This window comes from Coregonus lavaretus (genome assembly GCF_964263955.1).
Source record: "Coregonus lavaretus genome assembly, contig: HAP1_SCAFFOLD_712, whole genome shotgun sequence".
NCBI lineage: Eukaryota > Metazoa > Chordata > Actinopteri > Salmoniformes > Salmonidae > Coregonus > Coregonus lavaretus.
The window spans coordinates 105,308-121,716 of record NW_028165800.1 but is presented as its reverse complement, the minus strand read 5'-3'; the positions used below and the strand labels follow the sequence as shown (position 1 = coordinate 121,716).

Here is a 16,409-nt window from a genome sequence, read left to right as displayed (position 1 = left end):
GTTGAGTCAGAGAACAAAGAGGGGATAACTGGATTAACCACCAGGCTTATTAGACATGAATCACTGACCCACCTGCCTGGATTAACCACCAGGCTTATTAGACATGAATCACTGACCCACCTGCTCAATCTTCCTGTCTTGTTGGCACATGTCAGCAGAGTACATTTTTACATTTACATTTTAGTCATTTAGCAGACGCTCTTATCCAGAGTGACTTACAGTTAGTGAGTGCATACATTATTTTTTTCATACTGGCCCCCCGTGGGAATCGAACCCACAACCCTGGTGTTGCAAACGTCACGCTCTACCAACATCCCTGCCAGCCATTCCCTCCCCTACCCTGGACGACGCTGGGCCAATTGTGCGCCGCCCCATGGGTCTCCCGGTCGCGGCCGGCTACGACAGAGCCAGGATCTCTAGTGGCACAGCTAGCACGGCGATGCAGTGCCTTAGACCACTGCGCCACTCGGGAGGTACAGGTAATCTTTGCCTCGCAGCAGGTGTTCTTGGACAGTCTTCTGTCATTGGCTGTTTGGGATCTGACGGCCACATTGTGTTGACACCTATAATGAGCCTGAACAAAATATATGGAGTTTATTCTTCTCATTTCTACAAAACAGAAAAACGATTTACTGGGATCGGGTAGGAGACGGTAAATAGCAAGATACTAAACAAACAAGTAGTGTGTGTGTGTGTGTGTGTGTGTGTGTGTGTGTGTGTGTATGTATGTGTGTGTGTATGTGTGTGTGTGTGTATGTGTGTGTGTGTGTGTGTGTGTATGTGTGTGAGAGAGAGAGAGAGAGAGAGTGTGTGACATTCCAGTGTTGCTTACCTTAAAAAGCACACGCTATCCTTTACTTGGGTTTGTGACCCTCCAAGTGACTCATGACTCATGTCTTCTGTAGCCTCTAAACTGACTTACTCCTTCGGCTGCCATTGGAAAGGAGGCCTCAAAAGCACAGTGGCCCATTTGTGTGGGCCTCTCCTCATAGGGACCTGTACCCAGGAGGTAATCAACTGGTCCCTGTGTGGGCCTCTCCTCATAGGAACCTGTACCCAGGAGGTAATCAACTGGTCCATGTGTGGGCCTCTCCTCATAGGGACCTGTACCCAGGAGGTAATCAACTGGTCCATGTGTGGGCCTCTCCTCATAGGAACCTGTACCCAGGAGGTAATCAACTGGTCCATGTGTGGGCCTCTCCTCATAGGGACCTGTACCCAGGAGGTAATCAACTGGTCCATGTGTGGGCCTCTCCTCATAGGAACCTGTACCCAGGAGGTAATCAACTGGTCCATGAATAAAATAAAAAATACATGTAGTCAACAGTGATGTTCACTGACAACTACATAGGTCACTAAAATAACAGATAACTAGTTTTTTTTAAATCATGAATTCATTACATTAATTAAATCAATAAGAAATGTGTGTTAACTTTCAATTGTGCTAACCTTCAATTGTGGATAATTATGAGTGTTTTCTCTCACATTGGCACAGGCCCTGAAAACTGAGACCAGCAAGATGAGAATCATGACTGAAAGTAACAATCACTAGTGAAAATAAAACATTAACCATACATAAAAACTCATATTTAAGCTATTTTATACGTTAATGACTGGCATCTTACCTAGCTGTAGCGATATTGGCATTCATTCTTCTCAGATGAGGTGGGAGACGCTTGCACGCTCGCTCTGTGCGCGCAGATGACCATTTGTTGCAGCTCTCTGAATCCATCCAATCACCGCTCTCATGTTGTTGGCTGAATCTATCCAATCACCTCTTTCATGTTGTTGGCTGAATCCATCCAATCACCGCTCTCATGTTGTTGGCCGAATCCATCCAATCACCGCTCTCATGTTGTTGGCCGAATCCATCCAATCACCGCTCTCATGTTGTTGGCTGAATCCATCCAATCACCGCTCTCATGTTGTTGGCTGAATCCATCCAATCACCGCTCTCATGTTGTTGGTTGAATCTATCCAATCACCGCTCTCATGTTGTTGGCTGAATCCATCCAATCACCGCTCTCATGTTGTTGGTTGAATCCATCCAATCACCGCTCTCATGTTGTTGGCTGAATCCATCCAATCACCGCTCTTTCATGTTGTTGGCTGAATCTATCCAATCACCGCTCTTTCATGTTGTTGGCTGAATCCATCCAATCACCGCTCTCATGTTGTTGGCTGAATCCATCCAATCACCGCTCTCATGTTGTTGGCTGAATCCATCCAATCACCGCTCTCATGTTGTTGGCCAATGACGTGGGTTTTTTTAGGCTGGAAAACGCCCCTAAGATAAACGGGGCGTGGTTTCGGCTAACCGCTTGGGAGACGCAGTTTGACTGATGATGTCACGTCTATGCTAATATGAACAAAATAATCTGCTTGCTTGCCAACCAACAACTGTAACAATGTATTTGAAAGACAACAAGTGCTCATTGTGCAAATGTATTGTTTTCAATAAACATTGGAGACGAAATATTGTTTACAGCCTTGAAAACAGATCAGGTGGCTAACGTTAATAACTTCAGGTGGCTAGCTAGGTAAACGTCTTGCTAGCTCGATGCGATGAGGACATTGACAATGTCCTCTGACCTAAGCTAACTACATCTCAAATGGCCAACATAAAAGTACATTTCTTACTGGCTAGTGGCTTCACAGATGAAATTGCCACGATATAACGTAGTTAGCTAGGTATCGAGCAAGCAAATACGTTAGGACAACATGAAGATCCCCACTATGAATATGAATGACAAGATGTCAACCCCTCGCAACCCCATATCAGAGACCAAAACCAACAACACACACGGCCCTTACCCTTCACTCGTCCACAGCATCAGCGGCACTTGTTCGTCACATTTCCCGGAGGAGAAGGTGCACAACACGGCTAGAAATACCGCCACACAGAACCGACCAGACATCATCCTAATCCTCTGCTCAGCAACCATCTTCCTCCGGATCACTACTGGGAATGACGATGTACCCGTCGACAGCAGATCACGTCACCCAACCCAGCGTCTCACTGGGCGCGTTTGAGTAGCAGACGAGTGTAGATGGAAGTCATCGCGTAAAGTCGGAGGAGTTATTTATATGCAGTGGCGATTTTAGCATGTAAATCTTGGTGGGTCAAACCAAAAAATTAAAAGTGGGATGGATGCCAGCAAAGCCACTACACAACATGACACTAAACAATACATTAATTGCACTAGAACTGTGACAAACGGGGCCCACAAACTGTTAGGGCCTCCATAAAGCTGTCCCAACACCTTACCACTGCTCCACCTGGCTATCAGAGGAGCTTTGTCTGGCAGCGAAACAGTTCATTCAGCATCATTTACTGGCTTTAAAAAAAACATAGCTGATATGGCTGACTTGCTTAAACAAATGTGGTTTCTACTGACAATTGAGATGTACAAACTATGGCATAAGGGGACGACGAGCGGATAAGAGGCAATCCGTAATTTCGATTAAGACATTAATGAGCGAGCTAGGACGGACGTAGTCAATATAATTATTTGTTCAGCACTTTTGAAATGTACAGCGACAGAATTCAGAACATGGGCCGTTCTTACAGTGTTCTCCCTCCCTGTACACCAAGTCAGAACCGTAGGATAAATAAAGGGGGCATATAAGCAGACAATGAAAGCTCTTACAATATTCGATGATTACATTTCTCTAAAACAGGTTATAGGCTACATGTGCACCACCAAGTCAGAACAGTAGGCGAAATTAAGAGGGGAAAACCTTGTATAAACAAAACAATGGCAACGCTGCCATGATGCTCTGAGCTGCTGTTGGAAAACCACATCAGTGTCCGACTTTCGGCTGTAGCAGATTCTCCTCTCCCGACTTTCATCAACAGTCGGTTGCTTTCGCCTCAAACAAGTCCAATGTATTATGTCAGAAAGCCAGTTAGGTTTGTCAAATATTCAGATTGAACAAATACTCTGATTTTAGAGGGAATACGTGTTGGTTTAGTTATGTAGTGGTAGAAAATAGGGGGGTAAACTGATAAAAAGCTCCCTATACTTTCAATGCATTTTTCTGCAAAAAGGTGGGTAAACTGTGGAGCAAAAAAATATACCAAATAACGTGGCTAAACGCACATCGCTTTGGATGAAAACATCTGCTACATTTAATTGATCCTAATTGTCTGTAGGAAAAGTGAGTGTGATAAAATAGTTATTCAATGTCTTTCATGATTCATTGATGTCCAAACTCAGCTGCCCACGTCATTACAGTTAACAGCATTCCTACAATACAGATGAGCAAACACACACATTTGAAAAGTACAAAAGTCAGTACTTTATTGGTGGCATTGTTTCAATCACAGTAATAGATATTCTGTGATCAGTAGAGATCAGACATGACTGAACCATACCTCACCACAAGAGGATGAATCAGCAAATACATTACAGTACAACAGGAGGGATCTGGTGAGAGAGATGGAGAACGGGAGAGAGAGATGGAGAACAGGAGAGAAACAGAGAGAGAGATGGAGAACGGGAGACCGAGAGAGATGGAGAACGGGAAACAGAGAGAGAGATGGAGAACGGGAGACAGAGAGAGATGGAGAACGGGAGAGAAACAGAGAGAGAGAGATGGAGAACGGGAGAGAGAGAGAGAGAGAGATGGAGAACGGGAGAGAGAGATGGAGAACGGGAGAGAGAGAGAGAGATGGAGAACGGGAGAGAAACAGAGAGAGAGATGGAGAACGGGAGAGAGAGAGATGGAGAACGGGAGAGAGAGAGATGGAGAACGGGAGAGAGAGATGGAGAACGGGAGAGAGAGAGATGGAGAACGGGAGAGAGAGAGATGGAGAACGGGAGAGAGAGAGATGGAGAGCGGGAGAGAGAGATGGAGAACGGGAGAGAGAGATGGAGAACGGGAGAGAGAGATGGAGAACGGGAGAGAGAGAGATGGAGAACGGGGGAGAGAGAGAGAGAGAGAGAGAGATGGAGAACGGGAAACAGAGAGAGAGATGGAGAACGGGAGAGAGAGAGAGAGAGATGGAGAACGGGAGAGAAACAGAGAGAGAGATGGAGAACGGGAGAGAAACAGAGAGAGAGATGGAGAATGGGAGAGAAACAGAGAGATGGAGAACGGGAGAGAGAGAGAGAGAGATGGAGAACGGGAGAGAGAGAGAGATGGAGAACGGGAGAGAGAGAGAGAGATGGAGAACGGGGGAGAGAGAGATGGAGAACGGGGGGGAGAGAGAGAGATGGAGAACGGGAAACAGATAGAGAGATGGAGAACGGGAGAGAGAGAGAGAGATGGAAAACGAGAGAGAGAGAGAGATGGAAAACGGGAGAGAAACAGAGAGAGAGATGGAGAACGGGAGAGAAACAGAGAGATGGAGAACGGGAGAGAAACAGAGAGATGGAGAACGGGAGAGAAACAGAGAGATGGAGAACGGGAGAGAAACAGAGAGATGGAGAACGGGAGAGAAACAGAGAGATGGAGAACGGGAGAGAGAGAGAGATGGAGAACGGGAGAGAGAGAGAGATGGAGAACGGGAGAGAGAGAGAGAGATGGAGAACGGGGGAGAGAGATGGAGAACGGGGGAGAGAGAGATGGAGAACGGGAAACAGAGAGAGAGAGAGATGGAGAACGGGAGAGAGAGAGAGAGAGAGATGGAGAACGGGAGAGAAACAGAGAGAGAGATGGAGAACGGGAGAGAAACAGAGAGAGATGGAGAACGGGAGAGAGAGATGGAGAATGGGAGAGAGAGAGAGATGGAGAACGGGAGACCGAGAGAGATGGAGAACGGGAGAGAAACAGAGTGTAATAGAGAGAGAGATTGAGGGCACAATGTGAAAGGATATGTGATTAGGGCCAGTAGTTTTTCCTGGCTGTATATGTCCTGACCTGCTAAGCTGCCAGAGGATCAGAACCACACTTCACTGTTCTACCGATAGTTCTGCTGTTACCGTGGGAACCACACTTCACTCTACTACTCAGCTCTGCTGTTACTGTGGGAACCACACTTCACTGTTCTACCACTAGTTCTACTGTTACCGTGGGGACGGAGGTGAATGTCATGTGACTTCATAAGACGGGAGGGAACTGGACGGGACAGTTGGTACAATGCCTGTTAAACACAACATTGGCTCTATGGACATTCCCGTTGAATTGGTTTCAAATGTGAAGCAAAGAACACAATGTTTTCTCAACGTTTCATGAATGTTTCCTGAATCTTGACTGAATGATTTCTGAGGGGCATCCCAGGATTCTCCTTGCAATGATCACATTGGTGACCGCTGGTCTATAAGACAACAGGGTGAACAGCACACACTATGAGGCAGAGGTGTGTGTGTGTGTATATATATTGTACTGTGTGTGTGTGTGTGTGTATATATTGTACTGTGTGTGTGTGTATATATTGTACTGTGTGTGTGTGAGTGTGTATATATTGTACTGTGTGAGTGTGTATATATTGTACTGTGTGTGTGTGTATATATTGTACTGTGTGTGTGTGTATATATTGTACTGTGTGTGTGTGTGTGTACAGTCTGTCTCTCTGTCCACTCTATATTGAGTTGGTACCCTGAGGTTGGGTAGGTGCCAGGCGTGGAGGCCGTGCTGGAGCCTGGGGCTCAAGTAGTGGTCTGTACCCGCTGGTGGAGAGCCTCAGCCTTGGTCCGCAGGCTACGAAACTCCTCCTGGATGGAATCTGTCAGGGCCTTCCTCATCTCCATCTGTGTGATGGAGTAGAACCAAACAATCTGATCATATTACTCCGGTGCTAGCCTCTACACTGGCTTCCTGTTAAGGCTAGGGCTGATTTCAAGGTTTTACTGCTAACCTACAAAGCATTACATAGACTTGCTCCTACCTATCTTTCCGAGTTGGTCCTGCCGTACATACCTACCCGTACGCTACGGTCACAAGATGCAGGCCTCCTTATTGTCCCTAGAATTTCTAAGCAAACAGCTGGAGGCAGGGCTTTCTTCTACAGAGCTCAATTTTTATGGAATGGTCTGCCTTAACAAGTCACATTATAAGTTGCATGGACTCACTGTGTGCAATAATAGTGTTTAACCCCCTAGAGTCAATTGACGCACCGTCAAAATCCCCATAAAAATCTGTCAGTTTAAGCTAGAGATCGTTTTATTTTCTGCATTGGATGCGTCTCAATTCACCGCCGATACTAGAGCGGTGTTGGTCAGACCATGAGTTAATGTCTGTAGCGTCGAAACTATTATGACCAGTCTATGGAAAGGGGAGACTGTCACGAACACGAACGTCTTCTCCGTTTTGCTCTACTACAGGACTCATCTGAAGGTAACCGGTACCGGTGTAAAAAAACGAATGGAAGTATGAAGGTCGTTTTGTGTCTACCCAAAAAAGGGGTTAAATATGTCTAAATGTATATAAAACATGTATATCTCCTAGATTTAAGACCAACTTCAAAACCTTGTGTCTTAGGATTAATTTTTTACTGTCCTTTTCGTCAGTCGAGCAGGGAATTTCAAACACAGATTCGAGCACAAAGACCAGGGAGGTTTTCTAATGCCTAGCAAATAAGGGCACCTATTAGTAGATGTAACAATTTAAAAAGCAGACATCGAATATCCCTTTCAGCATGGTGAAGTTATTAATTACACTTTGGATTTTGTATCAATACACCCAGTCACTACAAAGATGCAGGCGTCCTTCCTAACTCAGTTGCCGGAGAGGAAGGAAACCGCTCAGGGATTTCTCCATGAGGCCAATGGTGACTTTAAAACAGTTACAGAATTTAATGGCTGTGATAGGAGAAAACTCAGGATGGATCAACAACATTGTAGTTACTCCACAATACTAACCTAATTGACAGAATGAAAAGAAGGGAGCCTGTACAGAATAAAAATAATGGGGATCCATAATAAACCCCAGGAAGAGTAGCTGCTGCCTTGGCAGGAACTACTGGGGATCCATAATAAACCCCAGGAAGAGTAGCTGCTGCCTTGGCAGGAACTACTGGGGATCCATAATAAACCCCAGGAAGAGTAGCTGCTGCCTTGGCAGGAACTAATGGGGATCCATAATAAACCCCAGGAAGAGTAGCTGCTGCCTTGGCAGGAACTAATGGGGATCCATAATAAACCCCAGGAAGAGTAGCTGCTGCCTTGGCAGGAACTACTGGGGATCCATAATAAACCCCAGGAAGAGTAGCTGCTGCCTTGGCAGGAACTACTGGGGATCCATAATAAACCCCAGGAAGAGTAGCTGCTGCCTTGGCAGGAACTACTGGGGATCCATAATAAACCCCAGGAAGAGTAGCTGCTGCCTTGGCAGGAACTAATGGGGATCCATAATAAACCCCAGGAAGAGTAGCTGCTGCCTTGGCAGGAACTAATGGGGATCCATAATAAACCCCAGGAAGAGTAGCTGCTGCCTTGGCAGGAACTAATGGGGATCCATAATAAACCCCAGGAAGAGTAGCTGCTGCCTTGGCAGGAACTAATGGGGATCCATAATAAACCCCAGGAAGAGTAGCTGCTGCCTTGGCAGGAGCTAATGGGGATCCATAATAAACCCCAGGAAGAGTAGCTGCTGCCTTGGCAGGAACTAATGGGGATCCATAATAAACCCCAGGAAGAGTAGCTGCTGCCTTGGCAGGAGCTAATGGGGATCCATAATAAACCCCAGGAAGAGTAGCTGCTGCCTTGGCAGGAACTAATGGGGATCCATAATAAACCCCAGGAAGAGTAGCTGCTGCCTTGGCAGGAACTAATGGGGATCCATAATAAACCCCAGGAAGAGTAGCTGCTGCCTTGGCAGGAACTAATGGGGATCCATAATAAACCCCAGGAAGAGTAGCTGCTGCCTTGGCAGGAACTAATGGGGATCCATAATAAACCCCAGGAAGAGTAGCTGCTGCCTTGGCAGGAACTAATGGGGATCCATAATAAACCCCAGGAAGAGTAGCTGCTGCCTTGGCAGGAACTAATGGGGATCCATAATAAACCCCAGGAAGAGTAGCTGCTGCCTTGGCAGGAACTAAATGGGGATCCATAATAAACCCCAGGAAGAGTAGCTGCTGCCTTGGCAGGAACTAATGGGGATCCATAATACACCCCAGGAAGAGTAGCTGCTGCCTTGGCAGGAACTAATGGGGATCCATAATAAACCCCAGGAAGAGTAGCTGCTGCCTTGGAAGGAACTACTGGGGATCCATAATAAACCCCAGGAAGAGTAGCTGCTGCCTTGGCAGGAACTAATGGGGATCCATAATAAACCCCAGGAAGAGTAGCTGCTGCCTTGGCAGGAACTAATGGGGATCCTTAATAAACCCCAGGAAGAGTAGCTGCTGCCTTGGCAGGAACTAATGGGGATCCTTAATAAACCCCAGGAAGAGTAGCTGCTGCCTTGGCAGGAACTAATGGGGATCCTTAATAAACCCCAGGAAGAGTAGCTGCTGCCTTGACAGGAACTAATGGGGATCCATAATAAACCCCAGGAAGAGTAGCTGCTGCCTTGGCAGGAACTAATGGGGATCCATAATAAACCCCAGGAAGAGTAGCTGCTGCCTTGGCAGGAACTAATGGGGATCCATAATAAACCCCAGGAAGAGTAGCTGCTGCCTTGGCAGGAACTAATGGGGATCCATAATAAACCCCAGGAAGAGTAGCTGCTGCCTTGGCAGGAACTAATGGGGATCCATAATAAACCCCAGGAAGAGTAGCTGCTGCCTTGGCAGGAACTAATGGGGATCCATAATAAACCCCAGGAAGAGTAGCTGCTGCCTTGGCAGGAACTAATGGGGATCCATAATAAACCCCAGGAAGAGTAGCTGCTGCCTTGGCAGGAACTAATGGGGATCCATAATAAACCCCAGGAAGAGTAGCTGCTGCCTTGGCAGGAGCTAATGGGGATCCATAATAAACCCCAGGAAGAGTAGCTGCTGCCTTGGCAGGAACTAATGGGGATCCATAATAAACCCCAGGAAGAGTAGCTGCTGCCTTGGCAGGAACTAATGGGGATCCTTAATAAACCCCAGGAAGAGTAGCTGCTGCCTTGGCAGGAACTAATGGGGATCCATAATAAACCCCAGGAAGAGTAGCTGCTGCCTTGGCAGGAACTAATGGGGATCCATAATAAACCCCAGGAAGAGTAGCTGCTGCCTTGGCAGGAACTAATGGGGATCCATAATAAACCCCAGGAAGAGTAGCTGCTGCCTTGGCAGGAGCTAATGGGGATCCATAATAAACCCCAGGAAGAGTAGCTGCTGCCTTGGCAGGAACTAATGGGGATCCATAATAAACCCCAGGAAGAGTAGCTGCTGCCTTGGCAGGAACTAATGGGGATCCATAATAAACCCCAGGAAGAGTAGCTGCTGCCTTGGCAGGAACTAATGGGGATCCATAATAAACCCCAGGAAGAGTAGCTGCTGCCTTGGCAGGAACTAATGGGGATCCATAATAAACCCCAGGAAGAGTAGCTGCTGCCTTGGCAGGAGCTAATGGGGATCCATAATAAACCCCAGGAAGAGTAGCTGCTGCCTTGGCAGGAACTAATGGGGATCCATAATAAACCCCAGGAAGAGTAGCTGCTGCCTTGGCAGGAACTAATGGGGATCCATAATAAACCCCAGGAAGAGTAGCTGCTGCCTTGGCCCCAGTCTGTACAGTCTTTAGTTTAATGATGCCTACTATAGAGCTGACCTGTATGTACAGTGGAGAGAACAAGTATTTGATACACTGCCGATTTTGCAGGTTTTCCTACTTACAAAGCATGTAGAGGTCTGTAATTTTTATCATAGGTACACTTCAACTGTGAGAGATGGAATCTAAAACAAATATCCAGAAAATCACATTGTATGATTTTTTAAGTAATTAATTTTGCATTTTATTGCATGACATAAGTATTTGATCACCTACCAACCAGTAAGAATTCCAGCTCTCACAGACCTGCTAGTTTTTCTTTAAGAAGCCCTCCTGTTCTCCACTCATTACCTGTATTAACTGCACCTGTTTGAACTTGTTACCTGTATAAAAGACACCTGTCCACACACTCAATCAAACAGACTCCAACCTCTCCACAATGGCCAAGACCAGAGAGCTGTGTAAGGACATCAGGGATAAAATTGTAGACTGGCTGGGATGGGCTACAGGACAATAGGCAAGCAGCTTGGTGAGAAGGCAACAACTGTTGGCGCAATTATTAGAAAATGGAAGAAGTTCAAGATGACGGTCAATCACCCTCGGTCTGGGGCTCCATGCAAGATCTCACCTCGTGGGGCATCAATGATCATGAGGAAGGTGAGGGATCAGCCCAGAACTACACGGCAGGACCTGGTCAATGACCTGAAGAGAGCTGGGACCACAGTCTCAAAGAAAACCATTAGTAACACACTACGCCGTCATGGATTAAAATCCTGCAGCGCACGCAAGGTCCCCCTGCTCAAGCCAGCGCATGTCCAGGCCCGTCTGAAGTTTGCCAATGACCATCTGGATGATCCAGAGGAGGAATAGGAGAAGGTCATGTGGTCTGATGAGACAAAAATAGAGCTTTTTGGTCTAAACTCCACTCGCCGTGTTTGGAGGAAGAAGAAGGATGAGTACAACCCCAAGAACACCATCCCAACCGTGAAGCATGGAGGTGGAAACATCATTATTTGGGGATGCTTTTCTGCAAAGGGGACAGGACGACTGCACCGTATTGAGGGGAGGATGGATGGGGTCATGTATCGCAAGATCTTTGCCAACAACCTCCTTCCCTCAGTAAGAGCATTGAAGATGGGTCGTGGCTGGGTCTTCCAGCATGACAACGACCCGAAACACACAGCCAGGGCAACTAAGGAGTGGCTCCGTAAGAAGCATCTCAAGGTCCTGGAGTGGCCTAGCCAGTCTCCAGACCTGAACCCAATAGAACATCTTTGGAGGGAGCTGAAAGTCAGTATTGCCCAGCGACAGCCCCGAAACCTGAAGGATCTGGAGAAGGTCTGTATGGAGGAGTGGGTCAAAATCCCTGCTGCAGTGTGTGCAAACCTGGTCAAGACCTACAGGAAACGTATGATCTCTGTAATTGCAAACAAAGGTTTCTGTACCAAATATAAAGTTCTGCTTTTCTGATGTATCAAATACTTATGTCATGCAATAAAATGCAAATTAATTACTTACTTAGAAATCATACAATGTGATTTTCTGGATTTTTGTTTTAGATTCCGTCTCTCACAGTTGAAGTGTACCTATGATAAATATTACAGACCTCTACATGCTTTGGAAGTAGGAAAACCTGCAAAATCTGCAGTTAACTTGCTACATTTGCACACACTGTATATATATTTTCTGTTGTATTTCTGACTTTATGTTTTTTACCCCATATGTAACTCTGTGTTGTTTTTATTGCACTGCTTTGCTTTATCTTGGCCAGGTCGCAGTTGTAAATGAGAACCTGTTCTCAACTGGCTTACCTGGTTAAATAAAGGTTAAATAAAAAATAAATAAAAGTATCAAATACTTGTTCTCCCCACTGTATGTATATGTATATATGTGTGTGTGTGTGTGTGTGTATATGTATATGCATGTGTATGTATGTGTGTGTGTGTGTGGTGTGTACCTGGCTCTTCTGCTGTTGTCGGAGTGACTCCAGAAGGTCTTTGACTGTAAATGGATTCCCTATCAGGACCGTGATTCTCTACAACACAGAGGTCAGGGGTTAAGGGTCAGGGTGCATCTGCCTCTCTCTCTCTCTCTCTCTCTCTCGTGTGTGTGTGTGTCTCTCTCTCTCTCTCTCTCTCTCCGTCCAGTGTGTGTGTCTCCGTCCAGTGTGTGTGTGTGTGTGTGTGTCTCCGTCCAGTGTGTGTGTGTGTGTGTGTGTGTCTCAATCCAGTGTGTGTGTCTTCATCCAGAGTGTGTGTGTGTGTCTCCATCCAGTGTGTGTGTGTGTCTCCGTCCAGTGTGTGTGTGTGTCTCCGTCCAGTGTGTGTGTGTGTCTCTGTCCAGTGTGTGTGTGTGTGTGTGTGTGTGTGTGTGTGTGTGTGTGTGTGTGTGTTCTCACCTGTCCAGTACGAGGGATGTAGGGCCTCTCATTGGGCAAGACGTCGCTCATACCTGAGACAGGAACATTTAACACAAGTTAGAACTTGTGTGCAAAGCGTGTGTATGTTGTGTGTGTGTGTGTGTGTGCGCGTGTGTGTGGGGGGTGGGGGGGGGGGGGGGGGCTTGTAACTCACCTACATGCCACATAGGGAGAATAACAGGGTTGTGGGAGCACTCTGCTATCAGACGGCCCACACCTGAAACACACACAAATCAAAGGACGTACACAGATATGCAGATGTTATCGCAGGTGCAGCTAAATGCTTGTGTTTCTAGCTCCAACAGTGTAGTAATATCTAGCTAAATGCTTGTGTTTCTAGCTCCAACAGTGTAGTAATATCTAGCTAAATGCTTATGATTCTAGCTCCAACAGTGTAGTAATATCTAGCTAAATGCTTGTGTTTCTAGCTCCAACAGTGTAGTAATATCTAGCTAAATGCTTGTGTTTCTAGCTCCAACAGTGTAGTAATATCTAGCTAAATGTTTATGTTTCTAGCTCCAACAGTGTAGTAATATCTAGCTAAATGCTTGTGTTTCTAGCTCCAACAGTGTAGTAATATCTAGCTAAATGCTTGTGTTTCTAGCTCCAACAGTGTAGTAATATCTAGCTAAATGCTTGTGTTTCTAGCTCCAACAGTGTAGTAATATCTAGCTAAATGCTTGTGTTTCTAGCTCCAACAGTGTAGTAATATCTAGCTAAATGCTTGTGTTTCTAGCTCCAACAGTGTAGTAATATCCAGCTAAATGCTTGTGTTTCTAGCTCCAACAGTGCAGTAATACCCAGCTAAATGCTTGTGTTTCTAGCTCCAACAGTGTAGTAATATCTAGCTAAATGCTTGTGTTTCTAGCTCCAACAGTGTAGTAATATCTAGCTAAATGCTTATGATTCTAGCTCCAACAGTGTAGTAATATCTAGCTAAATGCTTGTATTTCTAGCTCCAACAGTGTAGTAATATCTAGCTAAATGCTTGTGTTTCTAGCTCCAACAGTGTAGTAATATCTAGCTAAATGTTTATGTTTCTAGCTCCAACAGTGTAGTAATATCTAGCTAAATGTTTATGTTTCTAGCTCCAACAGTGTAGTAATATCTAGCTAAATGCTTATGTTTCTAGCTCCAACAGTGTAGTAATACCTCAAATCAAATCAAATTTTATTGGTCACATGCGCCGAATACAACAGGTGCAGACATTACAGTGAAATGCTTACTTACAGCCCTTAACCAACAGTGCATTTATTTTAAACAAAAAAAAGTAAGAATAAAACAACAACAAAAAAAGTGTTGAGAAAAAAAGAGCAGAAGTAAAATAAAGTGACAGTAGGGAGGCTATATACAGGGGGATACCGTTGCAGAGTCAATGTGCGGGGGCACCGGCTAGTTGAGGTAGTTGAAGTAATATGTACATGTGGGTAGAGTTAAAGTGACTATGCATAAATACTTAACAGAGTAGCAGCAGCGTAAAATATGGGGTGGGGTGGGGTGGGGGGGCAGTGCAAATAGTCTGGGTAGCCATGATTAGCTGTTCAGGAGTCTTATGGCTTGGGGGTAGAAGCTGTTGAGAAGTCTTTTGGTCCTAGACTTGGCACTCCGGTACCGCTTGCCGTGCGGTAGCAGAGAGAACAGTCTATGACTAGGGTGGCTGGAGTCTTTGACAATTTTGAGGGCCTTCCTCTGACACCGCCTGGTATAGAGGTCCTGGATGGCAGGAAGCTTTGCCCCAATGATGTACTGGGCCGTACGCACTACCCTCTGTAGTGCCTTGCGGTCGGAGGCCAAGCAGTTGCCATACAAGGCGGTGACGCAACCAGTCAGGATGCTCTCGATGGTGCAGCTGTAGAATTTTTTGAGGATCTGAGGACCCATGCCAAATCTTTTTAGTCTCCTGAGGGGGAATAGGCTTTGTCGTGCCCTCTTCACGACTGTCTTGGTGTGTTTGGACCATGATAGTTCGTTGGTGATGTGGACACCAAGGAACTTGAAGCTCTCAACCTGTTCCACTACAGCTAAATGCTTGTGTTTCTAGCTCCAACAGTGTAGTAATACCTAGCTAAATGCTTGTTTCTAGCCCCAACAGTGTAGTAATATCTAGCTAAATGCTTGTGTTTCTAGCTCCAACAGTGTAGTAATATCTAGCTAAATGCTTGTGTTTCTAGCTCCAACAGTGTAGTAATATCTAGCTAAATGCTTGTGTTTCTAGCTCCAACAGTGTAGTAATACCTAGCTAAATGCTTGTGTTTCTAGCTCCAACAGTGTAGTAATATCTAGCTAAATGCTTGTGTTTCTCGCTCCAACAGTGTAGTAATGTCTAGCTAAATGCTTGTGTTTCTAGCTCCAACAGTGTAGTAATATCTAGCTAAATGCTTGTGTTTCTAGCTCCAACAGTGTAGTAATATCTAGCTAAATGCTTGTGTTTCTAGCTCCAACAGTGTAGTAATACCTAGCTAAATGCTTGTGTTTCTAGCTCCAACACTGTAGTAATATCTAGCTAAATGCTTGTGTTTTTAGCTCCAACACTGTAGTAATATCTAGCTAAATGCTTGTGTTTCTAGCTCCAACAGTGTAGTAATATCTAGCTAAATGCTTGTGTTTCTAGCTCCAACATTGTAGTAATATCTAGCAATACACAAGCTGTCCCCGACAAAAAAAAAATCTTGGTCGACCGAAAGTTGTCTGTTTTTTCGACCAATCGATTGGTCTAAATTTTTTTACGTGTATTTTTCCATATATAGACACACCCTATGTGTTTTTATAAAATAAAGTACATATGCATTGAGCTTGTCTGATGCTTTAAGCGCACTGTTTGATGAAATAAGACACAATTTACTCAAGAGGGAGCCAGAGATCAAGATAACCAGAAGAAAAAATTAACTTAACCTGACCATCCTCCTCCCACTCTTATTGGCATTCTCAGATTCTGCCGTTCCTCTCCTGAAGTTGCCGGTAATAGGCTACACGAGGAGTCGGCAACCTTTCTCATGTGGAGTGCCAATTTATCTTACCATTTCTACCGATCTGCGTGCCAGTTATGGTTTTCATATGCACAATTTTGTGGAACAAGTTTCATTTAATTTATAATAACGTCTTCGTATCTCAAAATCAATGTCATGTGGTCAATCAAAATTCTATTCTGGTTAGGGGAAGCGGCCGAGGAGACCGACGACTGGTTAGGGGAAGCGGCCGAGGAGACCGACGACTGGTTAGGGGAAGCAGCTGAGGAGACCGACGACTGGTTAGGGGAAGCAGCTGAGGAGACCGACGACTGGTTAGGGGAAGCAGCTGGGGAGACTAATGACTGGTTAGGGGAAGCAGCTGGGGAGACTAATGACTGGTTAGGGGAAGCAGCTGGGGAGACTAATGACTGGTTAGGGGAAGCGGCCGAGGAGACC

The 16,409-nt window shown here is 45.6% G+C and overlaps 1 protein-coding gene and 1 pseudogene across 2 annotated transcripts in view; both read right to left on the bottom strand.

Moving 5' to 3' along the window:
- Positions 1 to 2,945, bottom strand: part of LOC311115463 (V-type proton ATPase subunit S1-like) — a 48,663-nt pseudogene extending 45,718 nt beyond the window's left edge. Inside the window, exon 1 of the transcript in view lies at positions 2,815 to 2,945. The product of the transcript in view is annotated as a V-type proton ATPase subunit S1-like (transcript). The remainder of the gene's footprint in view (positions 1 to 2,814) is intronic.
- A 1,333-nt stretch (positions 2,946 to 4,278) lies between these two features.
- The window catches only part of tafazzin (tafazzin, phospholipid-lysophospholipid transacylase), a 37,541-nt gene continuing 25,410 nt past the window's right edge, over positions 4,279 to 16,409 (bottom strand). The window contains exons 7-10 of the mRNA XM_084190640.1: positions 13,160 to 13,222; positions 12,985 to 13,037; positions 12,544 to 12,621; positions 4,279 to 6,695 (exon numbers count right to left, since the gene is read on the bottom strand). Coding sequence (XP_084046766.1) covers positions 6,594 to 6,695; positions 12,544 to 12,621; positions 12,985 to 13,037; positions 13,160 to 13,222 — 296 coding nt within the window. The 3' untranslated portion in view covers positions 4,279 to 6,593. The remainder of the gene's footprint in view (positions 6,696 to 12,543; positions 12,622 to 12,984; positions 13,038 to 13,159; positions 13,223 to 16,409) is intronic.